General features: G+C 47.7%; 5 protein-coding genes across 15 annotated transcripts in view; 3 read left to right on the top strand and 2 right to left on the bottom strand.

Annotated features, from left to right (window-relative positions):
• ASPSCR1 (ASPSCR1 tether for SLC2A4, UBX domain containing) overlaps positions 1 to 1,941 on the top strand; it is a 34,512-nt gene extending 32,571 nt beyond the window's left edge. For 2 of the 4 annotated variants that reach the window (XM_062506078.1, XM_062506081.1), the window contains one exon: positions 1,772 to 1,941. In XM_062506078.1, coding sequence (XP_062362062.1) covers positions 1,772 to 1,811 — 40 coding nt within the window. In that variant the 3' untranslated portion in view covers positions 1,812 to 1,941. Of the gene's footprint in view, positions 1 to 238; positions 465 to 1,771 lie in introns of all 4 variants that reach the window. The other 2 variants (XM_062506076.1, XM_062506077.1) reach the window with 2 other exon arrangements.
• Positions 1,942 to 2,074: 133 nt separating this feature from the next.
• Positions 2,075 to 6,528, bottom strand: CENPX (centromere protein X). Its single transcript, XM_062506082.1, has 4 exons — positions 6,490 to 6,528; positions 6,370 to 6,421; positions 6,239 to 6,292; positions 2,075 to 5,969 (listed from the first exon to the last, which is right to left on the bottom strand). Exons 1-4 carry the CDS (start codon positions 6,526 to 6,528, stop codon positions 5,833 to 5,835), a joined length of 282 nt encoding a protein of 93 aa, XP_062362066.1. The 3' UTR covers positions 2,075 to 5,832.
• Positions 6,529 to 6,635: 107 nt separating this feature from the next.
• On the top strand, positions 6,636 to 18,297 carry LRRC45 (leucine rich repeat containing 45). Of its 6 annotated transcripts, none has more exons than XR_009933831.1 (18): positions 6,651 to 6,876; positions 7,431 to 7,492; positions 8,337 to 8,407; positions 8,736 to 8,914; positions 9,630 to 9,758; positions 10,356 to 10,468; positions 10,973 to 11,031; positions 11,135 to 11,212; positions 12,149 to 12,284; positions 12,582 to 12,659; positions 12,830 to 12,941; positions 13,119 to 13,189; positions 14,067 to 14,159; positions 14,778 to 14,870; positions 15,709 to 15,882; positions 15,973 to 16,120; positions 16,503 to 16,755; positions 18,172 to 18,297. XR_009933831.1 is itself a non-coding variant. In XM_062506086.1 (17 exons), exons 1-17 carry the CDS (start codon positions 6,651 to 6,653, stop codon positions 16,697 to 16,699), a joined length of 2,019 nt encoding a protein of 672 aa, XP_062362070.1. In that variant the 5' UTR covers positions 6,636 to 6,650; the 3' UTR covers positions 16,700 to 17,810. The 6 variants fall into 6 exon arrangements, 4 of the variants coding, with proteins under 4 accessions (XP_062362070.1, XP_062362067.1, XP_062362069.1 ...); XR_009933830.1 differs by lacking the exon at positions 18,172 to 18,297 and adding an exon at positions 17,430 to 17,810; XM_062506086.1 differs by lacking the exon at positions 18,172 to 18,297 and having other exon boundaries at positions 6,636 to 6,876; positions 16,503 to 17,810.
• Positions 18,298 to 18,587: 290 nt separating this feature from the next.
• RAC3 (Rac family small GTPase 3) lies at positions 18,588 to 23,732 on the top strand. 3 transcript variants are annotated; one of them, XM_062506087.1, is made up of 6 exons: positions 18,588 to 18,639; positions 20,666 to 20,737; positions 21,008 to 21,129; positions 21,696 to 21,817; positions 22,306 to 22,465; positions 22,576 to 23,732. In XM_062506087.1, the coding sequence occupies exons 1-6, from the start codon at positions 18,605 to 18,607 to the stop codon at positions 22,704 to 22,706; spliced, it is 642 nt and encodes a 213-aa protein (XP_062362071.1). In that variant the 5' UTR covers positions 18,588 to 18,604; the 3' UTR covers positions 22,707 to 23,732. The 3 variants fall into 3 exon arrangements, with proteins under 3 accessions (XP_062362071.1, XP_062362073.1, XP_062362072.1); XM_062506089.1 differs by having other exon boundaries at positions 21,008 to 21,125; positions 21,755 to 21,817; XM_062506088.1 differs by lacking the exon at positions 18,588 to 18,639 and having other exon boundaries at positions 19,369 to 20,737; positions 21,008 to 21,125; positions 21,755 to 21,817.
• A 125-nt stretch (positions 23,733 to 23,857) lies between these two features.
• DCXR (dicarbonyl and L-xylulose reductase) lies at positions 23,858 to 27,106 on the bottom strand. Its single transcript, XM_062506090.1, has 8 exons — positions 27,031 to 27,106; positions 26,866 to 26,963; positions 26,621 to 26,775; positions 25,335 to 25,377; positions 24,913 to 25,012; positions 24,689 to 24,753; positions 24,484 to 24,601; positions 23,858 to 24,016 (listed from the first exon to the last, which is right to left on the bottom strand). The coding sequence occupies exons 1-8, from the start codon at positions 27,086 to 27,088 to the stop codon at positions 23,913 to 23,915; spliced, it is 741 nt and encodes a 246-aa protein (XP_062362074.1). The 5' UTR covers positions 27,089 to 27,106; the 3' UTR covers positions 23,858 to 23,912.
• Between the last annotated feature and the right edge of the window lie 49 nt (positions 27,107 to 27,155).

The following is a 27,155-nucleotide window of genomic DNA, read 5'->3' on the forward strand; positions in this document are numbered from 1 at the left end:
CTAGGACTTCTTCTCTCCAAAAACAGTCGTACTGTCATACTTGACTTCATAGCTTTGTGAGTCCTTTGCAAAGCAGGATTTCAGTGACTTAAGTAAATGCTAGTGCTTCTGTCAGGGAAGAATAAGAGCTTTTTCAGTCTAACTGTAAAAGTTTGAAGGGGGAAGTGGTACGGGGGGCTATTATGAAAAATGAAGCTTAATTCTACTTGCTTATTTCCTTTCTCTGGTGTTTGCACAGATCATTAGCTCCTTCTGCTTCATCAGCTTTAGCATCAGTGGCTCCTTCCCTATCTGAACCAGAAGTGGGAAGTGACAAAAAGACCATTGAGCAGCCCGAAACAGCCAGCACTCAGGGAGCTCCGCAAGTGTTTAGAAAGGCCTCTGGGAAAATACCCAAATGGCTGAAGCTTCCAGGTATCAGTGAATCATAGGAGAGCTCTGCTCATTCTGAGCTGCCCCAAAAGGTAGCCTCCTCTCTGCCAAACGTGTTGGGTATTGATGGTATTGCAGATGTCAGCTTATGCTCGCAGGACATTTGGTTCAGTGCTTGTCAGTCATAAATTTGTTGGTGACTTGAAACTCAGCCTTCACTGGAGAAGTGTCTGAATGCAGATTCTGAACATTGGGAAGTCTGATGCCTAATCCATATGCTTGTAGCATTTTTAACTGTGTTCTGCACTTGATATGCTGAGCTCTTATCTCTGCCAGTGTAGTTCAAATACTAATAGGTAGGATGTTCTACATACCAGGGGCCCATGTAATCTGTTAAATCTTTGGCATAACTGTCCTTTTGCTGCTGTAGTCTTAGTTTTAATACTTTTAATTCTCTTGAATTTTTTAGTTGGTCTTCCTTTTTTCTTAATCTTCACTGCAACCCAGTAGGAGTTTTCCATAATTAAGATTGCAACCAAGTGTCTATTATGATTTTTTTCTTGTTTTATCTTGATCACAAAACTGTGACCTTGTTTTTAGTCCCAGAACAAATGGGTTATGCATGTATTTTAGATGAGAATTTGTACTGAATATGAAGTAATTATAAAAATAATTCCTGAACGAAACAATTGGCAATACTCACTTTTTGATGCAGTGGCAAAGACAAGGTGGGGGGGAGAGGAAAAGAAAGAAAGGTGAGGTGGGGGGAGGAAAAAAGAGACATGCAGTCTGTTCCCTTAATGGCAGCAAAGCTAGTTAATTCTTATAGGAAGTGACTTGGCTAATAATGCCAAATGTTAACTTAATGGATGAGAATTCTAGTATTTCTTTCTGGAAGAAAGGCAGGGCCGTCAGTTCTAGCAAGCAGAGGGTAAGGTGTGAAGGCTGTGAACAGTGGGTCAGTGTGTTTCCCTGCTGTGGCTGGTCTATTTTAGATTGGTGTTGAGATGCTGATGTAGTGGGAAACAGAATCCTCACTGTTTCCCATTTCCAGTATGTTTGAAGTATTGCACTTGAAATAGTTTTCTTTTCCAAGATTATCTGGATGAAGTACAAAATATCATCTCACCTATCTGTGCAGGTTTCCCATTTAACAGTTGTTATGAAAGGTTAATAATATGCTCTAAGCTGCATGTTAAAACCATGAAGGATGAAGTTCCCTGCTCTGAAAGCTGTGATGTGTTTACTATTTCATCTCTCCAAGTGCTCTGTTGTGGTCCCCAGTGCTGCCTGAGCACAGCAGTGACCAGAACCCTCAGCCACCAGAGTGTGTTATTCAGAAATGAGTAAGTGATAATTACATGTGAAGTATTTTAATGGTGCTGTGTTTATTTTGTAGGTGGAAGGAGATGAAGCATCCTGGGCTGCTGGATCACTGAGCTGTCAGCTGTGTGCTTTTCTTCCTGAACTTACTATGAATGTTTAAAATGTGTTGGTGGCCCTGGAGAGATCTAATCTGTATGAACATTAGTTATAAAAAGAAAATGGCTGTTTCAGATAACAATTGCAGCCGGTGGAGGAGTGGAGGGCCTGTTTATGGTCTGTGACTACAGAAGCAAGGTTAGAGGTTAAATTTAAGGTTTCTTGCATGCAAATAATAAGAATAGAATTAAGGGGGACATGATTCCTATATACTTTCTGCAAAGGACTTTGTTTCTATCCATATTTTTGAATTCAAATCCTCTCAGTTCCACCTTCAGAGATCATTTCAGTCTAGCTGCCTGTATTCTAGCAGCAAGATACGATCTGGTTCAGCTTTACCTATAATTGTTAAGTGGTGGCTAGAACAAGACTTTTCTCTGCCTCTTAGTGATTAGGGTTATTGCTACTGATAATTCTGGACACAGATGGCTGGAAAATGAATGAAGATGAAGCACTTAAGTTACTTCAACCAGTTCAGATCAGTGAACTTTCCTGTGAAGCACTCTGGCTGCTGCACTCGCATTGTATTCAGTTGCCAGAATCTTGTTAAAAAGGTACACAGGTGTCTGTTCTTGGAATGCCTGTTGAGCTTGTTTCTGTCCTAAGCTCTAGTTTTATTTTCACTGTGTGCAATTACCATCAGTAAATAGTTACAGCATGGAAAAAACCCCATCCAGTTAAAGGGTCTCTTCAAATGGCAGTTGATTGGTGGCCTGAGTATTCCAAAGCGGGGTAGCTGTGCTCTGCACCGCAGTTAGTGTACAGGGGAAAGGCCCACTCCAGATCTTTGTCTCCTGCAGATGTGTTGGGGGGATGAACATTGGTTAGAATTGCCCTTACACTGGAGATGAACTCTGTAGTGCCATGGCAGTCATGGTGCTGGGTTTTATTTGAAGTCTTCTCCATGGATCAGTGATCTGTGGGGAGCTGGGATTCCATGGTACAGTAATACTGTATTTTCCTTGTTTCTTCACATGTGCATCTGCACAATTTGTAGATGTAAAAAAGCAGAGTGGCCATGGGGCCCTCCTGTTCTGTCCCTTTGATAGCTTATTGCCCTGGCACTTGGTGTGTCTGTCAGCTCACAGGAACCTGCCCTCTTTTCAACTGGCCTTTCATGCCTCGTTCCCTTCCTCCCATTTTTTTTCAACAAAGCAAAATGGAGCTTTGTACTATCTGAAGGACTTCAAAGTGGCTAGAAAGGGTACCCTGGGTTCCTGGCACTTGTCATTGTCTCCCTGCCTGGCCAACATTTCTCTTCAGGTCTAATTACTTCCAAATGCTCACAGATGCTTTGAAGAAACTTGGAGGAAGGGGGAGGCATGAAAGAAAGGTGGAAGAGGAATACTGAAAGCAGGAGGGCAGAATGCTTTAGCAAAAATGTTGATTGATTTCTTGTATGACACCCAAACATAAGCAGGGAACGTACGCGGCCACTGGCAGCGGGAATGTGAGAGCACTGTGTACAGCTCCTCTACTAAATCCTCCCTGTGGAAAGCAAGCCCTTCTGCCACTTGATAGGCTATAAAAGACATACCACAGCAAACCAAAAAAAAAACCCAGTCAAATAATGTTTAAACTTTATTACTCTTCAGTTGATTAAGTGTGAGCTGAGCCTATGCTGTGTAGGACTGTTGGTATCTTGGTTCAGGTGCTGTATCAGGCCTATTCATGTGACACACATCACAAGTAGACAGTAGCTAGAGCTGCCTTGCTGAACTTATACAGGATATCCTGTGGGGAAAACAGGAGCCATTGCTAGTGGTAGGTGGTGAAATACTTGTGCTGGTATTCTTGGTTTCCAGGATTAAAATGTGCAGAAGCAGTGTGGTTGGGAGGAAGTTGCCATGTGCCTTCACATGTGCTAGTCCTTATTTTTTGAAGAGCACAGGTGACACCAAATAGTACAATCTGCTTAACTGATTTGCTTAGCTGTTTTAATTATGTCAGTTTTTGTAAAGGGCTAGCACCATAATTATCTGCTGCAAGTCCCTGACAGGGAAAAAAAGTTTTAGAGATGCAAGCAGCAACATCAGTATTCCTGGGACAGTATAATGGGTTACGTTTAGGGGCTTTACATTGCTGACTGGGTTCCCTCAGGCATTTCTGCCTATGCTTGTCCCTTGTGTAACTTAGCCATGCATTAAACCCAGTTTAATCACAATAATGAAAAATTGCTGCCTTCAATAGCTAGACAAGAGGTCTTATTCCCCTTTCCCTATACAAAGAGTTACTTTTAGCTGCTGCTGCTATTCAGTTTCTGCTTTACTGTGGGTATCCACATCAACAGTTCTCTGTGTGTCAGGGAAGGGAACTTGAGCCTTTTTAGGGCAGCAACTTTGGAACTGCTGTTTCAGTAGTAGGCATCAAGAGTGGAGGCAGAGATGAGGATCTGAAATCTGGAAAAGGCGAGGAAGTAGGAGTGAATTCTTGAAGGGGGACAGGACACCCTCATATTTAAAACAGTGGGCCCTTCACTAAGGTACTTGCTACAAGGATTCCTGCTCTGCTGAAGAACAGCACCTCAGATACCTGATGAACTGGTTTTGTTTCAGTATCACTTCTGCTGTAGTAGCTGAACTCATCCTTGGGGTTTTAGGGCATTTTGCTGTTGCCTTTCTTTACCATTCGTTGTGGGGCTGAACGCTGAACTAGGTCAGTTCCTCCATTGTATGTGTTGTACAGCTGTGCTGAGGGCTGGGGACTGCTTAAGCTGGTACTGTTACCAGAACGTGTACTAAAACTGCAGTTTTTGAGAGGTTTCCAAGTGGTTGGTGTCCTGAGGGATGACCCTGATAGCTCCTAGCTCAAAGTGCACAGCAACCTACTGAGCCTCTGCCTGTCACAGCTGTTGCTGAGGGTCAGCTGCTGCTGATCCTGCAGCGAGCCAGCAGCAGGAGCGGGCAGGCACTGGGCCACACCACTGGCAGCTGTGCTCAGTGCAGCCAGCCATGCATTTCCCAGCAAAGCCAGCTGGGTTGTGTGGGTCCTGCCCACACGTGTGAGGTTTCTTATTTCACAGTGGCCTCCCTGCTGCCAGAGGGGCCAGGCTGTCCAGTAATGTGGGATTCTCACACATGCTGTTTGTTATTTTGTCCTTCAAAGATTTAGGGAAGAGGGTGGGTGAGGGGGAAACTCTGCAAGTCTTTGAAGCAAACTTGACTTTTGATGATGAATTGCAGCAAAGAGCCTGCACAAGGAAGGGAGACTTGTTTCTAACTTACTGATGTTTCTTTGTGAGAACAAATTTATAGCAGAGGGGGAACAGCCTCTGAGGAGAATATTGAATGGTTAAAAGGTTCCAAGCATTCTTTGATGTTACAGCCCTGGAGACATACTAGAAGGCAGTGAGGGACAGACACCGTTTATTTTTAAAATAAAGATCAGTTACCTGCTCTTGGCAAGAGCCTGTGACTAAACTCCTGTTAATGACCTATTCATGAGCAAGGCTTGGAGCTGCACCTGGAGTTGCTGTGACAGCTGCCTGCTTGAGGCAATGAGCGCCTGAGCCGGATGGTGTTTCCAGCCATTAAGTCTTTCCATGCATCTCTGAAGCAGCACCTCTTTCTCATGTTAGCTGAGAAAGCACCAGCTTCTTACCATGTGGTGACAGACAGGCCTCTGTTACAGGAGTAAGGCAGCAAGATGGAAACCAGTTCTGTGCTCAACTGAACAAAACAAGCCTGTGGCAGCCTCTTCTCAAAATCAGTATCTGACAGCATTGCTGTTTTGGGGTGTGTTGTGCTTGGTAAAGGAGAAGAAACATGCAAGATGGCAGAGGAAGAAAAAGCTGAGACTGTTCATCCCAGGGTTGAGGATGACACACTTGACAGGTCAGGACTGTGCTAGCAAGTGATGTGCTTCACGAAATGGGCTTCTAGAAATCCAGAAGCTGTAACAAAAGAGCAGCAAGCAAGTCATGACAGAGGCTGGGTTCTCAAAACAGCTCCTGAAAGATTAGGATTAAGGTGTTTCAGCTCATATGCTCATCCTCCTCCCACGCAGTTCAGCCCCACAGTTACATACCAGCTGTGGCAACACTTTCTCCAGCTGCTCCGTATCCACCTGCTTCAGGTCCTCTGCCTGAGCCTGCCGAGCTGCCCGTACCGCCGCTTCTACGGCGCAAGTGAAAGAAAGGGAAGGGCAGTGAGAGGAGTCTGGGAGCCGTCACCTGCGGCGTCCAGTCCGGGGCGCCGGGCTGGTGTCCTGGGAGGAGGGAGGTGGCCCAGCGCCCCGGACGAGTCCGAGAAGCTAGGTCAGGACTGGAGTTGTGCAGGAGGCAGCAGAGCTGAAGCAGGACGGGAGGAGTCGAAGGGTGACCAGGTGCTCAGGGAGGAGGCGGTAGCCCATCGCCCTAAGGCTGGGGGTGCCCCTACGCGCTCACCTCGGACGAAGACCTTCAGCAACTCAGCCATCAGCAGCTGCGCGTCGGCGCTAACTGCAACGACAAGGCGATTAGGGGAGGCGGAGGGCTCGGCCCGAGCCACCCGGGCACGGCCGCCGCCGCCTCGGTACCTCGGGTCCTCCTGTCCCGGAAATGGAGGCGAAGAAGCCGATCCACGGTGTCCTGCGCGGAGAGAGGAACGGATGAGCGGGGCCGGGGTAGCGCCCCGCGCCCGCCCGGAGCGGCCGCACCTTCCTGAAGCCGCCGGCGCGGCCGCCCCGCTCCTCCATGTCCCGCGCGCTGCCTGGCCCGCCTCCCGGGGGCGCGCGGCGGGAACGCGCGCGGCCTGGAGCACTTCCGGGCAGCACTTCGCGCATCCAGGGAGCGGTTCCGGGGGAAAACGCGCGCGGCCATGGAGCAGTTCGGGCTGGACTACGCGCGGCTTTGCGCGGCGGCGGGCGCTGCCCCGCAGGAGGCTGTGCTGCGGCGCCTGCGGGAGCCCGACGGGGTGCGGGGCCGCCTGGACCTGACGGCGCAGAGCCTGTCGCTGCAGACTTGCAGCGCGCTGGGCCGGCTGCTGCCCGGTGCTGCGCCCTTCGCCGCGCTGGCGCTTGGCGACTGCGGCTTGAGCGAGGAAGGTGAGCGGGGGCTGTCCCGGAGCGGGGGGCTGCCCTCTCAGGCTGGGCTGGCGGGCCCCCTCTCCCTCCGGGGCGAGCGAGGTGGAGCGGGAGGTCGCTCGTATTTGGGGCTGGTGGAGGTGCCCATTCCGTGACCGTGCGGGTGGTCACGCACCCCTCGGTTCTCTCCCCTGCGGCGAGGGCAGCTCTGCTTCTGTCGGCCGTAGACAGACGGGACAATCCGGCCGGTTAAAACGGCCGGCAGTGCGGGGGCTCCGCGGGCAGCAGAGCATGTCTAAACGTGGGCTTTTTTCAGGGCTGAGTCAGGTAGATGTACAAGTGGACATACAGTTCTCTGCCCGGACACCTTTTTGAGAATATGTAAACAGTCTCCTGTCCTGAAAGCTCAGGCTCACGCTTTCCAGCAGCAGTGGCAGTTCACTAAGTAATTTGTTTATTGCAGCCACGTCTTCCGAACTGGCTGTTTAACAGGATAATACGCTGGGATGATATGCTGCCAGTTCAGGCAGAGGGTTTCACAGGTTAAATAAACAGGTTGTTTTTTTTCTGCTCAGGTGTAAGACTTCTGTTGCATGGTCTTTGCTCCAACACCTCAGTCAAATCTTTGGATCTGAAGGTGAGTCTGTTCAAATAGAATTAAAATAGCAAAGGAGCAAAGGGTTAATCAGAAATAGGAGTGGACCGTCCTGGTGCAGGATTGTTCAACAAGACGCATACTTCTCTAAGATTTTAGTTCTCGAGTGACTAATTCCTTGACTTGCTGACACCTTGTCATAATTTTCCAAAGTTACTTTGCAGATCGTCTTTAATCCCTTTTTATTCAGTTACTGTATTTTGATAGGAAGTTATTGTTATATACCTTTTGTCAGTTGCTGCTTGGGCAGGTGAGGCACATGTAGGCTTCTTTGGGATTTCTGTATTGATCAGTGAGTTACTAGCTGTTCTACTTGTGTTTCTGTCTTTTGACTAGCCTGGGGTTTGAAATAAGCGTCTGCCTTCAGATGTGATTGTCTCTCTATCAAGAGTGACTTTCTCTCTGTATTCCTCTGGCATACAGCTATTCCCTTGAATTTGCAGTCACAAAGTGCATAATAATTTTCTTACTCATTTGTGCTAGTGTTAACAGAGCCCTTCTTAATGAAGTGTGTTAAAATAGTTGTGCTTATCTAGAATTGCTGTTTTCTGTCCCATAGTGGTCCATGCTGATCCTGTCCTATTTTGTGATTTTTGCAAGCTCTCAGTCATGGTGCTCTCATAAGACCAATGGTGCATATGAATCCACTGTTCCTCCAGGGTTTTTCATTTTGTGGAAGGCTGACTGATACATGAAACAAATGTTGAGTGGACCATCTTTGCCTGACTGAAATTGGTGTTATAGCTGGGATGTATCTGGTGGTAGTTGTGGTCTAGGTGGACTGGGGCAGACTTAGCCTACTGGTCACCTGGGGCTTCTGTTTCAGGGAAATAACCTGCGAACCATGGGAGCTGAGGCTTTGGGAAAACTTCTTAGGCAGAACAAATCCATCACAAGGTAAAAAAATGTTTCTGCCTGTCTTTGTGCTATTCCTGCTGGATGGACCACAACATTTGAAAAGGGTTGAGGTGTTTTTTGTTGCTGTAGGAGGAATACCAAGTGGTGCAATTTCTTGGGGGGGGGTGGGGGGGTGGGAAAGGCATAAGCATGAAAACTAGAGGTGCTCTTTTGGAGGATGCTGGGCTGTGGCAGCATCCTGCTCTCTGAAACCCAGTCCACTAACAGAGCTGGGTGTTTGACTGGGTATACTGTGATCCATGTATCATTCAAGTTCATGCAGCTATCCATTTGCTCTAAAAACACTAATCCTGTCTGATTTCCTTAGCTTAACCTTAGAATGGAACAGCCTCGGCATGTGGGAAGAGGGCTTCTCCTTTTTCTGCCAAGGACTGAGAGCAAACAACTTTCTTCAGCATCTGGATCTGCGCAATAACCAGATTAACCATCAAGGGGCTGGAGAACTGGCCATGGCACTGACACAAAATAGCAGCCTTCAGGAGCTGGGTAAGAGTTCTTTGCCCACATATACATATGTATATATTCAAACACACATGTATCTTCAGGTTTCTTGCCTCAAGTTCTTCCAACTGGTTGGTATAATTTCCAGTTCCTGTCGGTCTAGAGTGCTTTGCTGGCTTTGTGCAGGGAGAGGTCACAACTTCATGGCCTTTGGAGAATGGGAACTGAAATTGTAATCTCTGTAACCAAACCTGCACGTGATGAAATCTGTACTTGGAGCAGGAGTACCCCCTCTTCAGTGGAGGAGGAAGTGTTTTCATTCTTTTTTGTGGTTGCTTTGGCATACCTCATGACAGACTCTTGATACTTAATTCACACTTGCTTTGTCCTTATATGGAATTTTGCTGGAATTTCCTTCAGGAAATGTGCCTTTTGTTGCCAGTTCTTTCTGATCTACAGATTCTCTCTGTGGAAGGAAGGCTTGTGAGAGCCAAATGTGAGATGCAGACTTGTGTAGATTTTCAACTGTCAATGGTTTCCTGAAGTTTACTAAAGATTTATGCTTGCCTTTTTTGCTTTGTCACTTTCTCTCCCTCTCAATAATCTTGAAAGGGGCCACAGTACTCACCTGTGTTTGTGCTAAGATGATCTGGGATTAGTTAACCGTGCCTGTAGATATGTAAAGAGCATGGGTTCTTTTGAGCCCTGTATTTTTCAGCAGGTAGGTGACTGCCATGGTGAAAGTTTGCTTTCTGTGTAGATTTGCGATGGAATAACATTGGGCTCCTGGGTGGACGAGCTTTGCTGAACTGCTTGCACAGCAACAAGACCCTGAAGAGGCTGGAACTGGCAGGGAACAATGTTCCTGGTGACATCCTGAAAGCTGTAGGTAAGTATGATGTGTGTACAGTAATGAATCACTTAAGTCCTTTCCCAGTTCAGCTCTTGGGGGATACAGGGCAGTTGCTGCTTCAGAAGAGAGCTAACCCTATTTAACTCCCTTTCTCAATAGCATTTCCACAGTGCTCTATGTTACCTCCTCTTGTCCTTTAGTGAGGGCTGGTCATGTTGAAAGTGTCACTTGCACCAGCAAAAGCAAAAAATAATTTAGATGGAGTTATTAGAGATCACTGTGCCATGTGAATGTGGATAGGAGAACGTGAGACTTTTGCTCATGGTTTGCTTCTGATGAGCCAAATTTTGATGTGGCTTATGCAGCACATCCTGTGTCATTGCCCTGTCCACAGCAGAGTTGAACAGCTTTCCTGAGGCTGGGGTGTTGATTACCCCCCACACACTGCTCTCTTTGATCCCATCCCAGCTTGTGATGTAAGGTGGGACTCTCTACATGGGCCAGCCTGAGAAGGGCAACTGTACTGGTGCTTCTGACAGTCAGTTGTCATCCTGAGTGCTTTGTGTTCCAGCAGTGCTTGTTATTCTGTTGCTTTAGAAACTTGTGCATGTTATTCTGCTCTCTCTGCATCAGAACAAGCCTTGGATCACAACCAAGACCGCGAGGCTATCCTGAGTGAGGCCCAGAACCAAGTGAACATACTCAGCAAGGAGGTTTTGAGTCTGAAGGATGAGAAGAGCAAGCAGGTCAGCAGATGTTGGCAGTTCAAATAGAGTAGCTGGAATCTTTTGCTTTCCCTTGAGGTGCCCACAGAACACTCAGTGACAGTATTATTGTGCACCTGAAGTTGCATGTGCATTTTTATGGGCAGGTGCATAGCATGGTTTAGTACATTGAGTCTGTCTTCTGAGCTAGATTGCCTAGGAATCAAGTGACAATATGAGTATGGAAACATATTCACTCTGGATTCTGAAGGCGTTCTGGTTATTTGTGCTTTTGTTTCTTCTTTTGAAATTGGTTTGGTATTTTCCAAGTGGTGTAAACCCAGAGTTCTGTTTTTCCATCTGATGCCTCAGGATGCAGGGTCCCTCTAGCTGATGACCTTATTCAGATGTGCTAATAAACCAATCAGACTTCCAGTAGAGTGGCTTGACATCTCTTCAGCTGTTGCTGGGAAGAGAAAGATGAGAAATGTAAAGGTTTGTAGCTGATGCAGTTCATTTTCTCACTGAATTTTGCCTTGCTCACAGTTAATGGATTTTGTGGATACTGTAGACAAGCAGAAAGAAGAAAGAGCCAGGAGAGAGAAGTGAGTTAGATTTATAAATGTTTTCTGCTCTTTGATGGCAGAATTGAGCACTGTCCATTTCCTGGCAGAAATTACCCAGCTTTTATTTTCCTCCCAAATGCAGAATGTCTTCAGCACGAATCAGCCAGCTGCAGGAAGCATTGGATGAGCAGTACTCCATTATGAATTCGCTGAAAACCAAGTATGGAGAAGGAAAGCTGTCTTCCCGCTGTGCTGTATGAGTAGTGCTGAGCAGAGCTTCTAACAAGGGGGATAATCTTATAGGGTAGTTGGATTACTGTTTTGATTAGTTCTGCAGTGATATCCAGAAATTACAGTCAGATCAAGCCTTTGGGTTTGCCACACTACATACTTAGCCTGCTTTTAAGTAAAATTACTTATTCTGCATTGGTATAAGAGCAAGTGAATTACAGAAGGTGGGAAGAAAGAAAAAGGATTGTGCAGATGGGATGGGGGCATGTTCCTTGCATGGTTTACAGCCTGGCAGGAGTCTCTACCTGCTTCCCCTGACACCTGATAGTGTTCTCTGGAAACCACTTCAGGTATGGAAGAGCCTGGCTTGGGAACAGTGAGGAAGAGGTGCTTAAAAGAAATGTTCAGTTATGCAGAGCTGTTTGCACATGCCTGGGTTTGACCTGAAACACTGCTGAGTGTGCCTAGTTTAGTTCTGCAAGGTAAAGGCAGCAGTATTATGCCATGCAGTGATGTGGACATGTCTGTTTTGGACACACCAAGCAAATTGCTTCTGCTAGCCCTGTTTAAAATCCTGTCTCTAATTTTGAACAACTTTGCCATGATATAAAATAGCCAGCTTTGTTCTGTGGGAGCAGGCAATTCCTGGAGGGATCTGGGTGGGGAAAATGGCTCATAGAAGACAATGCAGGGCAAACGCAGTGGGCTCCAGAACACTGGGCCCTGAGAAATCCCAGGTCACTGCAGATGCTGCTGCATACGGAGGTCAGTGGTGTCCTTTTCCCAGAAGCAAAAAAATTACTCATTTAGGTAGCCAAATTTCATGTACTGCAAGATGGACATTAGCACCTTGTATCAGGTGGTCTAGGGAACTTGCTGCAGTGTCTGCCTTGGAAACGACTGCATAAAGTGCTGTTCTTTATAGGCTGCAGATGACTGAAGCTGCCCTGGCTCTGTCTGAGCAGAAGGTGCACAACCTGGGAGAGCTGCTGAATGCCATGAAACAGGAGCAAAACTCAGTGGCTGAGAGCCACTTCAAGGAGCTCCAGCAACAAAAGCAGGTGAGCTGGATAAATCCTAATTATGTTTGAGGGCAGAACTATAGGTCATAACTATTTTGTGTAGATTTAGGGATGCTGGATGCAATAGGGAAACACGATTTTTACCACTGCTAGGTTGACTAAAGCTACCATGACAAAAATTCGTGTGTAAATTAGATAGGTAGTTGCCAGGTGTGAAGGGAAGCCCTGGTGTTAACAGTGGAGGTTGGATTTAGCTGGGTGTGATGTTGGTTGGAATAGGTTGGTAGTGCAAGAACTAGGGGGAGTACAACTTTTTAATTTTGATTCTGTTTACAGGAAGGTGCTGATCGTGAAGGCAGGCTTCTGCATGACTTGTCTGCTGCCAGTGATAAAAATCTGCTGCTGAGAAACCAGGTAGGAAACCAAATCCAAGTCTGAGAAGTGGCACTTGAACATGTTTGACATCTGCTTATATGGTCTTTGCTTTGATCCTTGGTTGGGTGTCTCTTCATTGTCCTGTAGAGCCAACTTTCTATGCTAATTAGGAAAAGAGAAACCTTTTTCACGATAATTTCCTTATGTAGGTGGATGAGTTGGAGAGGAAGTGCAAAGTTCAGCAGGATCAGCTGTTCCAGGTAAAACAAGACTTGACCAACACAACAGCAGAGCTGAAGCTGCGGGCTGTGGAGGCTGAAGGTGAGTGGAGGAGTAGAAACAGCTTGTGGACACCTGTGGTTGGGATCATTGTTCCCGAGTCAACAGCACAGGCAACCAAGGAGAAAATGTTGGCAGAGAGCGTGAAAAAGTATGAATACACACACAGCTGTGTGGCAGGAATGTCAGAATTGTGATATGCCTGCTTTTAATTTGCAGAACGTCTGGAAATGGAGAAGAGAAGATTTAAACAAAGCCTTGAAGACATGGAATCCCTTAGGGTAAAAGAGGTAAGGATGAGGTTTCTGCAGCATCCTGATTAGTCTTTCTTTGGTCCTGACATACCTCACCACTGGAGGCCATTGTTTACTGTCATATGCCCTTAAAAAGTTTAAAAGTTAGTGGGCTCAGATTTATTGTGGGAAGAATGGGCCATTTCTTCAAGCAAAGCCTGCCTGAAGGGGTCACAAGACTTTCTACCAGCTGGTAAGATTTTTCTAGCTTTCAAGAGTATGGGCCAGAGTGGTATGTGATGCTACAAGAGAGGCTGGCCTTTGTGTTGGTCTGTGCACCACAGTAATTACAAATAAGGAATATTTTCCTGCTTGTGAAATAGATATATTTTCATGTTTTAATTGCTTATGCATAAGCAGTCCTTTAATGGGACCCAGCATGCTAGTTCCTTCTCTGTTACGTGTCAGAGGGGGTTGTGTTTGAGTGTGGACAGGCCAACAGACTAAAACCAATTCTCTTTGCAGTGTTTATTGAGGTTTGAAACCTCTCCAAAATAAAATTATACCAATAGATTTCTCTGAAGATGTTGAAATCCTTTAAGAAAAGACACACGCCAGGAAGATTTTACCAACGTTACAGCTAGAAAATTAATCTATCGTATTTTGTACCACTTGACAATGAGAGCTTGGACTCTGTCTTCCTTGTGGCCTAGGAAGGATCTCTCTCTAAAAATTCCTGGTTTCTACAGGGCAGATGCTATCTGTATTACAGTTTCCTACTGAAGTTCTGGGAGAGGTAAGAATTTTTCTTAGCTGGTAGGTGGGTCAGTGAGAGGATGCTTCACTATCATGACAGGTAGTCCTGCTGCCTGCTGTGCCTGGAGATGGGAATGGTTTTCTGTCACTTGCTTAAATGGTCTCTACTGGTTTGTAGGTGGATCGTATGACGCAGCATATGGAGGCCAGTGAACGTTCCATGCACAACAGGATCCAGAGGCTGGAGGCCATCAGGATATCTCTGGAGGAGGTGAGAAAAAGTGCTATAGGCATGTTTGATCACTCATATAGCAGTGCACACAGAAGGCTGCCAGGAAGGCTTTGTGGAGTCTCACACTGCAGACCTTTGTAAAGATTGTCATGTACTGCAAGGAGGAGCAGAAAACAGCAGTATACCAGCTAAAAATATTATTTCTAAAAATAAAATAATTTTTGCTGGTTTGTACTAAGGAAGAAGGTTCCAAGGAGAAACTTGTAAATTCAGATTGGACAAAAATAAGGATGCTATTGAACATGGTTCGAGTCTTCTTAAGATTTGCCCTCACAGGTTTCTCATGTTGTCCCAAGTAGTGTAGCATGTTTATGCATATCTATTTCCCCAGCTACATCCAGTGCTGCTGTTTCCTATTCCCTTGTTTTGGAAAGCTTTAAGCAATACTTATCCTCATATAACTGAAATTCACATTGAATTTAGGTAGCAGTCTTGGAGCGAGGAAAGGTTTGTCATCATTGTTTGCTTTTGCTGCCCCTGAGTGAGGAGAGCTGTGTCATATTACAGCCTGTGACTGGAAATTGCTAGTGTTTTCTGGTCAATGTTGCAGCAATGCAGCTTCTTTGTGTGGAATGATTTTCCATGTTTCTGTGGCAGGAGCTGAGTCAGGTCAAAGCAGCTGCACTAACTGAGCGAGGACAGGCAGAGGAGGAGTTAATAAAAGTCCGGAGTCAGGCACGCTTGGAGGAGGTAAGGACAGGACCTGTCTGTTCTTTCCTGCACCTCTGGGAAGGAAGTCGTTTGGCTACCTAGTCTATGTTTCAGTCTTGGTGAGCTGCTAAGTAATTCTTCTCTGGGTTTCACTGATGCACAAATGATGTGATTGCTAAGGAAGGAGCCCTGAAAAATCTAATTTGAATTGTCTTCAGTAGTAACAGAACTCATGTGGATATTGTCATGGTATAATTAATTTAAGTTGCCAACATCTGAAGCCAGATGTTGATCCTTCTTTTTAGTGGCAACTTTCATGGGGTGCTCCTGTTCCTCTGAATTCAGAAATTTCTTCAGGTGGCTACTGCTGCTAGATAAATAAAGTTGGTGTATTATTGAACTCAGTGAAAATGGCAATGGAGTTAATATCCTGTGAAAGAGAACAAGGGATGAGGAAAATACACATAAACTATTAAAAGTATTTACTTATTTGTAACATCACAAAAGAAAACGCTTCGCTGAGTTACAGACATAGAAATCTGATGTGTGGGACCCAGCAGTGCTTAGCTGCACGCAGTGGTTCTTCAGAGCCATTTGAGGTATGGAGGATCCAAAGGTAGAACATAGGTTGTAAACACTGGCAGTGGCATCGTGCATCATGCATGCCAAGGACCTGTCTCTGTTTCTCAGTCTCCTCCCTGGCAAGAGGAAGCAGCCTGTAGTCACTCCTGAGTGCGAGGAGCATGGCTGTGACCTGTGCTTGTCAGTCACAGTTGACTCAATAAAGGGTTGACTGTATTAGGAACAGAGAGGGGAGAAGCTCTTCACAGGAATGAAGTGGGATTGTTTAATTTTCATTTTCCTTTGTGTCTTACAGCAGCAACGACTAGAACACCTAGAAGAGAAGCTGCGGATGATGACTGAGTCAAGGGATGAAGCTCAGAACTGCTGCCTTAAGCAAAAAGAAATGGTTGCTGAGGCCCAGGCCAAAGCCAAACAGTTGAGCTTGTATGCTGATGGACTCAGGAGGAAGCTGGATGAACTTCAGCAGGTAGTTTGGACTGGAGTGTAGAGGTAGTCACCACAGGGCCAGGACAAGATGCTGAAGTTGTTTGGTTGTTCATGGATTTGTCTTTGTCAGGACCTGGACAGTAAGGAAGAGGAGAAAGTGACAGAGCTAAATAAGGTGAAAGTGGAGTTACAGGAGAAGATTGGGCACTTGGAGGCTGAACGCACAGCCCAGGATGGGCTGAGAGAGAAGATTGCAGCTCTGGAAAGACAGCTGAAAGGTGATGGATCCTTTTATGCTTCTCAAATGGTAACACAGAGTTACCTTGCATTGGGCCTGGAGCTGAGCTGTGCTCACAGGTAGTGACAGCAAGTGCTTCCTGCCTGCATGAGTTATACTCTCCACCCACATGTATTTACAGGGATTCCTGTCCTCATTTTATAAAGACCAAGACTCAGATGACCACCCAAAGCTGCACAGCAAGCAAAATGTTTGGATTTCCTGGACAGTGAACTGTGCATGCTCTATGTGCAAAACCTCTTGTGTTGTCTCATGCAGCTCCTCTTGTGTGCTTGTTGACCATACCACTTCATTTCCTTTGGCCTGTTCTTATTTATTCTAGGGATACTGTGATTATCTTTACTAATGCTGCTTTTTCACAGCCCTATCCAGTAATCACCGTGAAGCACTGCTGGACAAGGAGGGTGAGATCTCTCTGCTGCTGGAGAAGCTGAGAACGAAGGAGGCCGAGATCTCCAGGGTGAGGGAAGAGGAGGCCCAGCGAGCAAGTTTCTTGCAGAATGCCATCATGGCGTATGTGCAGGGATCTCCCTTGGGAACCCATGGTTCTAGGAAGTGAGAGCATGGCTGAAAGGATCCAAATACGTGCTGTCAGGGAAAGGATAAGCAACTCAGGTACAACTCCTTCTTCCTAAATGGGACAGTGTTATCAGAGTGGGGTGACACAAAGGCTTGCAGACAGACACATGCTCTTGCTGTTCAGAAATCTTCCTCCTGACAGTATAAAGGAGAGGAGGAAACAACCATTCAGGTTTGTGGGTCTGAGCCCATGGCATGCAGCCCCCTCCCCTGCACTGCCACAGCCTCTTGGTATGGGGAGTTACTGGTTACTGGGGGGATTGTATGTTCCCCAGCAGGGCCCTGGTGCAGCATTTGTTTGGATGCCAGGGCTGTTCACAGAGAAACATGAGAAAAAGTGACAGGAGTGTTTACACTTTTTACATTTACAGTTCCCTGTGGGCTGGAGTAATTTGCCTTGCTAATGGGATCCTTAAACTGCTGGAAATCAGATATTACCCACCTGTGCTTTTTCACCCAGTGCTTACAGAGAAGCAGTTTGACGGGGCCTTCTCTGGCTTTTTTACCATCCCTGCTGTGGCTGTATTGGTGGGCAGTAGATACATATTCAGCATAGACAGAAATAGCTGTACCGAGGGGCTTTGGGTGCAGTACTGTCCTTGTGGGACAGCTGGGCTTTGGCAGTGGTTCTGTTTCTACAACGGGTGGTAGGGAAAGGGTGAGTGGGTGATTGGCTGTCACATCTATGCTTTCTTCACTGTGAACTGCAGCCCTTAGCTGAAGATGTGGCCCGTATTGCTACAGGATTTTAGTTTCACTATGGCAGATGGCAAAACTCTTCTGGATTCTCAGGCTCCTAGAACTGTGCTGTGGCCTTAACCTGGAAAGGAGCAGTGCTTCTGGTGTGACACTGGGGAGTTGCTTCTCAGAGCACAAAAGGGATAAGGTGGTGGTTCCTCTCCTGACAGTGCAAGTCCTTGCATGACCTGCAGAAAGGGAATGATTATGAGAGTCTGAACTGGGGAAAGCAGGAGCTGTTACCAGGCCAGCAGTATTGAGCCTTGAGGGAGTTCTTCCTGTCAGTCTGGGGTGGGAACATGTCTTGGAGTACATATTTTAAGAGACACCTGGAAAAGGAAAAATTCTGTGTAGACTGGTTGCTTTGTGTTCATTATTTCTTATATTGGGTTTTGCTCTGCTTAATAAAGAACTTTTGCATTTTGCCATTAACACTGGGCAGCGGCAAACTGGATGTTTGGCTGATGTGGGGGGTGGGAGCTTTTGCTGTTACTCTCCTGAAGACCCTGTCAGCCTGTCCTCGAGCTAAAAGGCTGTTACAGGTGGACAAGATGGGGATGGTTTTGGTTCTGGACCAAGATAAAAGTAAGGAAGCTGGGAAGCTGTTCCCTAGTCATAACGAAGAGAACCTGTAGCAATAGCTACTTTGTCTGCGGCTGCTGGGCCCGCTGCAGACCCGCAGGTAAGGGAAAAAGCAAAGCCTGTTATTCTCAGACAGGGCCACCACTACTGTGGGCACCTCTGTTCCTGGCAGGGTACCTTGGGGAGCAGGGGGAAGCCAAGAGCCATCTTCCTGAAGGATTTTTGCTACTCCATCTTTGTTCCGCTGCAGCTCTGGGCAGATGACGATGAACTGTGCAACTACAACGTAACCAGGTTTTAAAGCTTTGTCATTGAGCCGGCGGGCCCCAGTGCGGTAACCGGCCCAGAGCAGCGTCCGCCGCTTCTTCCGTGGGGCGGGGCCGCCGCTTCTCTGGCCCGCGGCGGGGGCGGGGCCGGCGGGAGACACGGGCCCGGCTCGGCTCCGCTCGGCTCGGCCCGGCTCCGCTCGGTTCGGCTCGGCTCGGCCCGGCTGCGCGCGGCTCGGCCCCGCCCCACCCCGCGGGCGGTCACTGCGGCGCAGTCGCGGCGCCGCCATCGCGGGCAGATGCAGGCGATCAAGTGTGTGGTGGTGGGAGACGGGTGAGTGCGGCAGGGGCCGCTCCGGCCGCGCCCCGGCCCCCGCACCAAACGGGCCCGGCGGCGCCGAGGGGAGGAGGGAGGGCTGGGCCAGGCCTGCGTCCCGGGAGAGCGGCTCTGCCGGCGGGAGGCCCCGCGCCAGTCAGCGAGGCTCGGCCCGGCCTGTCTCGGGTGGGGCCGGGCCGGGGGCGGCGAGAGCGGGGCCGGCGGGACGAGCCGCCCTTGGGTCCCGGCGGGACCTGCTCCTTCCTAGTTCATGAACTCGGGTGCTGCCTGGGTAGCAGACACAGGCTTCCCTTGGGTTTTACGTTTGCCTCCTTGATGTCTTATTTAGGTGCCGGTCTTTTGCTATTTTTCATTGTACCTGGTTGATTACTGACAGAGTCCTCCGGAAAATCTTGATGTTCACAGGTTTCGTATGTCCTTTTGTTGTTTGTTTTGAGGTGAAATGCGTTGCTCTTTCTGATTTCACCCTGTGTTACTTGTCACCCTTTTTGCTTTTTTTCTGTAGGCTCTTCCTAAATACCTTTTTTAGGGAACACATCTGCCTGCAAGATGCAGGCATACACTAGATTTATGCTTCTTTGTAACTTCCTACCTCATCCTGCATATATTTCCTCAAAAATCTGGTTTACTTTTCTGATCACCTCAGCAAGAACAGAGCTGAGGTGCTCAGACCTAAATGTGAACTGGTCTTAGACAGGGACTAGAATTCTCATGTTTCATGCATGCCACTCTTTCAAATACACATTTGCACTGAAGCCTTCCAGGTTCCATCTGGTGAGGGCTAAATAAGGGAGTAGGAAAAAGCACAGTCTTATTGCAGAGGGTAGAAGAGTGACTGGAAGCTCAGGATGTTGGAAATGGAATTCAGCTCAAGGTTTTCTGTCATGTGTTTTGTCTTAAGATCAAGCCAACAGTGCAGACTAAAAGAAATTTGAAACACATAGGTACACAGTTTTTGTGAATTACAAGCTTCCCTGTTTGGTGGGAAAGAGAAATCCCAGTTCAGGAGGAAATTTGGACCGGTCAATATAGTAGTTCATGACAAAACTTCTCTCTTCTCAGACAGAGGGGATCTAATCCAGAGGAAAAACTGTAATAGTAGTTCATTCTCTCTGTGCTTTCTGTCATCCTAGTGCGTGGAGGGGACTGACAACTCTCTTTCTCTATTCTGATGTCCTCTCTTATGTCAGTCTGGCTCCAGAACTGGGTAGGGGATTCCAATTTCTGCTAGCTATTCAGCTTCACCCAGGCACCTCACAGCCAGCTTTCACTGGCACTCACAGTCTTTTTCTGGAAGGTTGTCTGCAGTTCACAACTTTCTCCATGATAAAGAGCGTGTTCACACTGCTGGTACTTCTCTGTTCTTACAGTGAAGCTCTCTGTTAGGAAATCTGCAGGACTTTTTGAAGTCCGTGTACTTCTGCTGTTGCCAGCCAGGCCTGGCCTGGCCCTTACAAGCTGCCACTGCTGGGCTGACCAATCCCAGCAACCTTCAGCAAAGCCCTAAGCTTGTATTTTTATCCTTCTTGACTAATCTTTTTCCAAACTGACAGTGGTCAATTTTAAAGTCCATTTTTGTTTATGGATTCTTACTTTTTCTTCTATGTATTTATTGATACTGAACTCCTGTATTTGAGGAGCTTGCAGAATTCTGCATTGTTGCATGTTTTTTAACCTGAGTTTATCAATTTTGCATCTGTTTAGCCCAGCGCACAACCCCAATTTATTCCTTCGTGGTTTGTGGAGAAACTGTGTTTTAACTGATGTCTTGCTGAGGGCTGAATGGGTAGGGAAAAGGAGTGGCAGAGAACAGGGTTAGGAAGTGCTCAGGCAAGGTTCACCTTTTGAGTTCAGGCCATGAGTGTGACAACTAGGGAATTCCAGCCTGCAACAGGTTTGTTTTCTCACATGGTAACTTTTTACCTCACCATGTGTTTTTGGTGGGGGAAGGTTGAGTTATATTGCCTTCGTGCTCCATGCTTTATGTACCCTTCTTTATGTTTGTCACTCTTACCCTCTGCAGAGCTGTAGGGAAGACCTGCTTGCTGATCAGTTACACCACAAATGCCTTTCCTGGAGAATACATTCCCACTGTGTAAGTAATGGCCTTAGGCTTCTGTTGCTTTTTTATATGTATGCATATGTGTGTAAAAGTTGGGTTTGTATGTGAGGAGGTGGCTGTTGCAAATCAGACTGTGAATTTGACAGGTAAGGATGATGCTGTGGCTGTGTGTGTGAGGAAGGCAGACTGCCCCACTGAAACTGTGCTGCAGTATCCTTTCCTGATTCACTGCCCCTTTGAATTCCGTATAGAGATGTGAAGGTCACCACAGAATTGTCACTGATGGGGACTCCTCATTGGCAGGTTTGATAATTATTCTGCCAATGTGATGGTAGATGGAAAGCCAGTGAACCTGGGCCTCTGGGATACAGCAGGGCAAGAAGACTATGACAGACTGCGGCCTCTTTCTTATCCACAAACGGTGAGTGCTGGGCTTGGACTGGCTTGTGACTGCTCCCTCTCAGCAACAGGGTGGCTTCCAAGGACAGGCATGCTTCTTTCCTCTGAGGAAAGTCTGAGTTCCTGCAGCTACACCCATAATTCTGGTTGTTCAAGAAGTATCACAGCTGATTTTTCTCCCAGGAGATTGTCCTGTTCTAGTCTCTTCTTTGTAGTGGTCTTTGAAGATTTATGGGTGCCCCAGGGAGGCTCAAGTAAAAGGAATGCTGCAGGGCTGCTGTGCAGCTTAGCCAGTTCCATATTTCTTTCTTTCTCACTAGGATAGATCCCCATTGGGCTGCCCTTGGAATGTTTCTGGGTGTAGCAGTTCCTAAGCAGCTGTGCTGCTGGTGAAGCCCTTAGTGCTGTTAAGATGTTTGAGGCCTCAGGCTCTTAACGTGCAGAGTCCAGCATTGTGAAAGATGTAATCATACACTCAGGGTCCATTCCTTCTCTCTCTGAATTAAACACCTTTGATGGGGAAGAATTCCTTAAAGCCACAGCAGTCATTGCTTGTGGAAGGAGGTTGTCCTTTCTCAGGCTCCCTCTGCAGCCTCCCTACACTCTCTACCTGTTTCTTTCTGCACAGTTGACCCTCTTGTTTCTGCACAGGATGTTTTCTTGATCTGCTTCTCCCTTGTGAGTCCAGCCTCCTTTGAGAATGTCAGAGCTAAGGTAAAGTATTCTCCTTTTTGGGTGAAACAGTAGAAGGGAAGAACCAGTGATGCTCCCTGCCCCACCCAGCATCACACCTACAAGCCCAAAACTTCAAGCAGTAATGTTTTAGTGAGGGAAAAGTCATAGTCTGCAGGTTTTAAGTGGGGCCTGCTGTTTATTCATGACTTCTTTGGCTAAGTTACTTCCTTTCTGAATCTCTATTTTAAGATAAGGGATGTCTTCAGAAGCTAAAATACAGTTAAGGGAAGCACTGTGTGCAAAGTTGACTGGCAGTGTCTGTCAGGATTCTGTGTCTCAGTGCCTTCACTATTATATCTGCACTAGTCTCTTTTTGCAGAGCATATTAGAACTGTAGGCAGCAGTATCCTGTTCAGGTGTTGCCACCATGTCAGCAGTAAACCTCTTAATTCCCAATAGTAGGAATGCATCCTCATGGTTATGGCCGCTCCTGTAACCACTTTTTTTTTATCGTGCCTCTGTTTCAGTGGTACCCTGAGGTCCGACACCATTGCCCAAATACACCTATTATTCTGGTGGGCACCAAGCTGGACTTGAGGGATGATAAGGACACCATTGAAAGGTTACGTGATAAGAAACTGGCCCCCATCACCTATCCCCAAGGCTTGGCCATGGCTCGGGAGATTGGTGAGTCTCATGAGCAGGCAGATGTCAGTGGCATTGAACTTTGTGAGTGGGTGAGGGACAGTGTATGGTGCTAGAAGTGGAGTGGTTGAGCTGGAGCTCTCTTTCCCCAGGGTCGGTAAAGTACCTTGAATGCTCTGCCCTGACACAGCGGGGCTTGAAGACGGTGTTTGATGAAGCCATCCGGGCTGTGCTGTGCCCACCACCTGTGAAGAAGCCTGGCAAAAAGTGTACCATGTTTTGAGGCCTGTGGCCTAGGTGTTAGCTCAGCATGCTGTCATCCTGTGACAGATTGCATATTAAGCTGGGTGTTTCTGAAGGGGGCTGGGATGTGTAGGGCCCTTCATCATGTACGAAGTCAGTGTTTTTTAAATGTCTCTTTGATTTAACGTCAGTGTTGATGTGAAGGGGCAGTGGGGACAGGAGACCAGCTGGGGACTATACAGCCCCCAGGGGAGGTACAGTGGGGAAGGCAAGGTCGCTCCTTCGGGTAACAAGCTGTTTTGGCTCTCCTGAACTCCAGGTGGAAAGGGCTGAGACATCCATCCTGTTCTGGAAACACCTGTTTTCAGCCTGCAGGTGAAAGAGGTGGTGAACATCCTGGTGGAGTGGGGAGGGAGCAGATTTCAATGGTGCTGAAAGACAAGAATAGCTGGGAGGGTGGTAGTCTCCTTATCCAGCCTGTTGTGGCTAACAGTCAACAAACTGGTGCTCTAGCAGAATGTTCCTGAGACTGTTAAATCATAACCAGCCCTGTAAAGGGTCAATGTAAATGAGAAGCTGAAAAATGAATCATTAGGTGCTTTATTGGGTACTAGCCGAACTCTGTGAGTGCAACAGCTCTGTGCAATCAATGCATTTGCCTTTTTGTCTGTGCACACCCTACATGGTGCTGCTCCCCTCTATTAGTCTTTAGCAGGGCCTCCCCCTGAAATCCAGTCTCTGCAGAGCAGGGCTGGTTTTGTTGCCTCTTTTTTTTTTTTCCTTTTTTTTTTTTTTGTTTGTTTGCGGGGGTTTTTTTTGTTTGTTTGTTTTTTGTTTGTTTGTTTTTGTTTTTCCTACTAAAGACAACAAAGGAAGCAATGAGGAGTCTGCTAATTTCTTTCCCTTCCCACAGAAAATGCAGACTGACTCTGGATTTAGATGGAACAGGGAGAGCTTCTGAAGGGTTGTGGGGGGGAACAGGGTTGGAAGAAAGGTCCAATTTCTAATCATCCTGTAGAGTGACAAGATAAAAACCTTATTTGGTGCAATAAACATTCTCCATGAAGATGTATGTGAGCTTTATTATATAGCAGCCTTGCAGCTTCATTTTCTGCCTCACTTCTAATACAGGCTTCAGCCCTCCTGCCCCTCCAGCAAGAAGTCTCTATAATTGTTTTCTATCCAGTTTACATCGAGGCAGTATTCATATGAAAATTGAGGCTAGGTGTGAAACACAGGTGTCATCTTAGGAGACAAGAAAGCCCCCATCAATCATCAGTGAGCTGCCAGTTGTCATAGCACTCTTGTCACTCAGTAGGAAGAGAATGCTGTTCACCACATCATCCACCTCTGCAATCAAACACAGAGAAAATCTGATGCCCACCTCAAATAGTACCAGAAAAACAAACACCGAAGAAGGTCTGCCTTTGACCTCTATAGGTGATTAGAGCCAGGAAGTGTTTCTGCCTTCAAACAGTGCTTGATGAAGTGTCTGGGACAGTGTGGCTGAGAGTTGGACATCAAAGTGTCCGTGTGACCAAATGGTGCTTAGGTCACAGCAAACACCCAGTCAGGTTTATGAACAATTGAGTAATTTCATTTCACCTGTCCCAAGATGAGGAGGCTGTAGAAAAAGGGAGAGGAGGGTTGATTCTAATCCTGTCCTGATCAAATACTGCAGGAATTCAGCCAAAAGGTATTCCAGCACAGCTATCACTTTGACCAAAAATCAGCAACTTCTGTCTATGATGTCAGTGAGAAGGAAGGCTTGGAGAAAACACGGGAGCACAGCCTAGGGCCAGACCTACATCACTGACCTGCAAACTTTCCCAGGGGAATCCGATTAATCATGGCAGCAGCTTTCTGAGGGTCGCTCCAGTTAATTCTTCCCATGTCAGTCATAACCACGGTGGGGTTCACGGTGTTCACCCTAATCTGGGACCAGGAGCAACAAACAGTCTAACCCAACTGCTGTGGTTGTGCTCAGGTTCAGCTTTCACACTTTCCTCTCAAGACTCCTACCTTGTGGGGTCCCAGTTCCATTGCCATTACTTTGCTCAGCATATCCAAAGCACTTTTTGTGGAACCTTTAAGAGAAGGGAAGAAGAGGGGGTATTTAACTGCATAGCACCTGGTCTGGAACACGCAGGTATTTCACTGCCCAAAACTGGCAGCCAGCAGCTTGGTGACCATGGGTCTCCAGCTGGTTGAAACAGAGAGGCACTGCTAGAGCTGCACACACTCACAGTAAACAGCATGGTCCCGTAGCGCTCGCTTCGATGCCTGGCTGGAGACGTTCACAATAGCCCCTTGCAGCCCCTGTGCAATCATCTGCCGAGCAACTAGCTGGGAGGGGGGAGGAGAGGGAAAAAAAAAAAAAGGAATGCCAGAATCCTAACAAGAGAAATCATTATTTCACTCCATAGGAATCTTTCTGGGCTATTATGGTAGACCAAAGAATAAAAGTATCTGGAGGAAGCCAGTCCTCACTGCCTCCTGCTTACAAGAGAGTCAAAGCAAGAGCATGAAGGGGTTGCACATGTAGTTTGTCGGACTGACTTTGGACTGCAGTCCTTTAAGCCCCCACAGTTGACCCATACCCCTGCTATGTTCAACAGTTTAGTCACTGCTATTCATAGAGGCAGCTGTAGTGACAGTTCTTCCTCACCTGGGAAACATGAAGCACAGCCCCAAAATTCACATCGAGAGACCTACAAATAAATCAAATTTAAATTACAGAGTGGTTGTAGCCCAGCCCACTGAGATGTTTTGGGAGGCAGCAGAGGACAAGTGCTCCTGGTCTCTTGGAAACACTGGTTATAATCAGGACATGGACAGAAATGCCAGGTTGTCAGGAGAGCCAGAATGGTCACGTAGGATCTCAGCAATGAACTGGAACCATCCATTGGCTGCAAGCCTGTCAGTGTGTGGGGAGGTGCAGGCGTGCATCAGGCACATTTTACACAGGACTCTGCTCTTATGCAGCCTAATGGAATTCCTCTGTCAAAATTTAAACAGAGCCCTGGGCCTCAGCCAGGGCAGATGTCTCTTAGGTCAAGCAAACGCTTCACACAGATTTATACAGCCAAGCTGCTGTAAGGTGGGTAGAGGCTGTATTTCTTCTGTTTGCCACATCATGCTTCCTGTTGGGCTTCCGTCTGCCATTTCTGCAGAATGATATTGGTAGAATCTGTACATTTTATGTTCTACTCACAACCCTTTATTACAGATTTTCAACAGCCACTTTTAACATAGGGACACAGCACGATCCATTTTCTCAGAAGGACGTGTACTCAAGATAGCCTGTATCCTAAAGTGTATTCACAACAAAACTTGAGCTTTTCAGAGAAAAAAGATGTCATGTTATTGTAGTTAGCAAATTTAACTTCCCATCATGACCATTTTTTGCTTCCTTACCTGGCTTTGTTGTCTCTATTTCTTAATTATCTTAGCAACAGCTGCCTTTCAATTTAACTAAGCTGGAACTAGACTGGAAGCTCTGAATTTGATGAGCAGCAAAGGCACTCTCCTCCCATGCCAGTGGGATGGCAGGTGTGCTGCACCATTCTGGACGTGCCACTGCAGGTTCTGGCTACTTTTAGAAATGGATGTAGGAGCCAGTGCTTTGCTTCCTTTTGCTGTTTAAGGGGTGAAAGAAGGGTGATGATGGTAAAGAACGAAAAGACACTGAAGAAAAACGACATGCAGTAACAATCAACCAACTCCGGGCATTGCTGGAAGTGTGCACGTCAGCCTGTCTGGCGTCTGTATACCAGCTGCTCTTTGTTCTTTCCAGCTGCTTCCCCCGTAATAACACCTTTTCTGGAAAGCTCTGCCGCCGTTTTTGACGTTCACAGCTTTGTGACGCCTTGGCGGGCATCCTCGGCCCCGGAGCTCCCCGTGGAGCTGCGCTCCGGTGCGGAACCCGCCTGGGGGCCGGGGCCGGGCACTCACCGCTGCAGGGCCGAGCGCGTCACCTCCAGGAACGGCTGCAGCTCCGCCACCGCCGCGTTGTTAACCAGCAGCTCGAACGGCCCCGCCGCGCCCACCACCGCCTCAACAGCCTCCCAGTCCGCCAGGTCCAGGCACAGCGTCTCGATGCCCGGGCACTGCGGCGAGGACGGCCGCGGTGGGCGGGAGGCCGCGAGCGAGCCCGGGGGCGCGGTGCGGGGTTGGGGGCAGGGGGAGGGGGCCGGTACCTCCCGCCTCAGGCTCTCCAAGTCCGCCGCCGTTCGGCTCAGCGCGGTCACGCGGGCCCCGGCCCTGCTCAGCGCCGCGGCCACGGCGCGACCGATGCCTGCGGGGACGCGACGTCAGACTCGCTCCGGCCCGGCCCCTGCCCCCGGCCCTCCGCCCGCCGTCACCTTTGCCGGCCCCGGTCACCAGGGCCCGCCGTCCGCGGAAGCTGAGATGCGGCTCCATGTTTCGGCCGGACTGTGGCCGGGGCGGGGCGGCCCCATGGGGCGGGCCGAGGGACCGCAGCGCCGGG

Source organism: Cinclus cinclus, chromosome 20 (assembly GCF_963662255.1).
Source record: "Cinclus cinclus chromosome 20, bCinCin1.1, whole genome shotgun sequence".
Classification (NCBI taxonomy): Eukaryota; Metazoa; Chordata; class Aves; order Passeriformes; family Cinclidae; genus Cinclus; species Cinclus cinclus.

Coding starts and splice junctions, on each gene's coding strand:
- CENPX (XM_062506082.1), bottom strand. CDS start 6,528: ATGGAGGAGCGGGGCGGCCGCGCCGGCGGCTTCAGGAAG. Junction 6,422..6,489: donor GCGCCGGCGGCTTCAGGAAG/GTGCGGCCGCTC, acceptor CTCTCCGCGCAG/GACACCGTGGATCGGCTTCT. Junction 5,970..6,238: donor GCTGAAGGTCTTCGTCCGAG/GTGAGCGCGTAG, acceptor CTTGCGCCGTAG/AAGCGGCGGTACGGGCAGCT.
- LRRC45 (XM_062506086.1), top strand. CDS start 6,651: ATGGAGCAGTTCGGGCTGGACTACGCGCGGCTTTGCGCGGCGGCGGGC. Junction 11,032..11,134: donor GAAAGAGCCAGGAGAGAGAA/GTGAGTTAGATT, acceptor TCCCAAATGCAG/AATGTCTTCAGCACGAATCA. Junction 11,213..12,148: donor ATGAATTCGCTGAAAACCAA/GTATGGAGAAGG, acceptor TGTTCTTTATAG/GCTGCAGATGACTGAAGCTG.
- RAC3 (XM_062506087.1), top strand. CDS start 18,605: ATGCAGGCGATCAAGTGTGTGGTGGTGGGAGACGG. Junction 18,640..20,665: donor TGTGTGGTGGTGGGAGACGG/GTGAGTGCGGCA, acceptor TACCCTCTGCAG/AGCTGTAGGGAAGACCTGCT. Junction 22,466..22,575: donor GGCCATGGCTCGGGAGATTG/GTGAGTCTCATG, acceptor CTCTTTCCCCAG/GGTCGGTAAAGTACCTTGAA.
- DCXR (XM_062506090.1), bottom strand. CDS start 27,088: ATGGAGCCGCATCTCAGCTTCCGCGGACGGCGGGCCCTGGTGACCGGG. Junction 26,964..27,030: donor GGTGACCGGGGCCGGCAAAG/GTGACGGCGGGC, acceptor GCGTCCCCGCAG/GCATCGGTCGCGCCGTGGCC. Junction 24,017..24,483: donor TCCCCTGGGAAAGTTTGCAG/GTCAGTGATGTA, acceptor GTTTGATTGCAG/AGGTGGATGATGTGGTGAAC.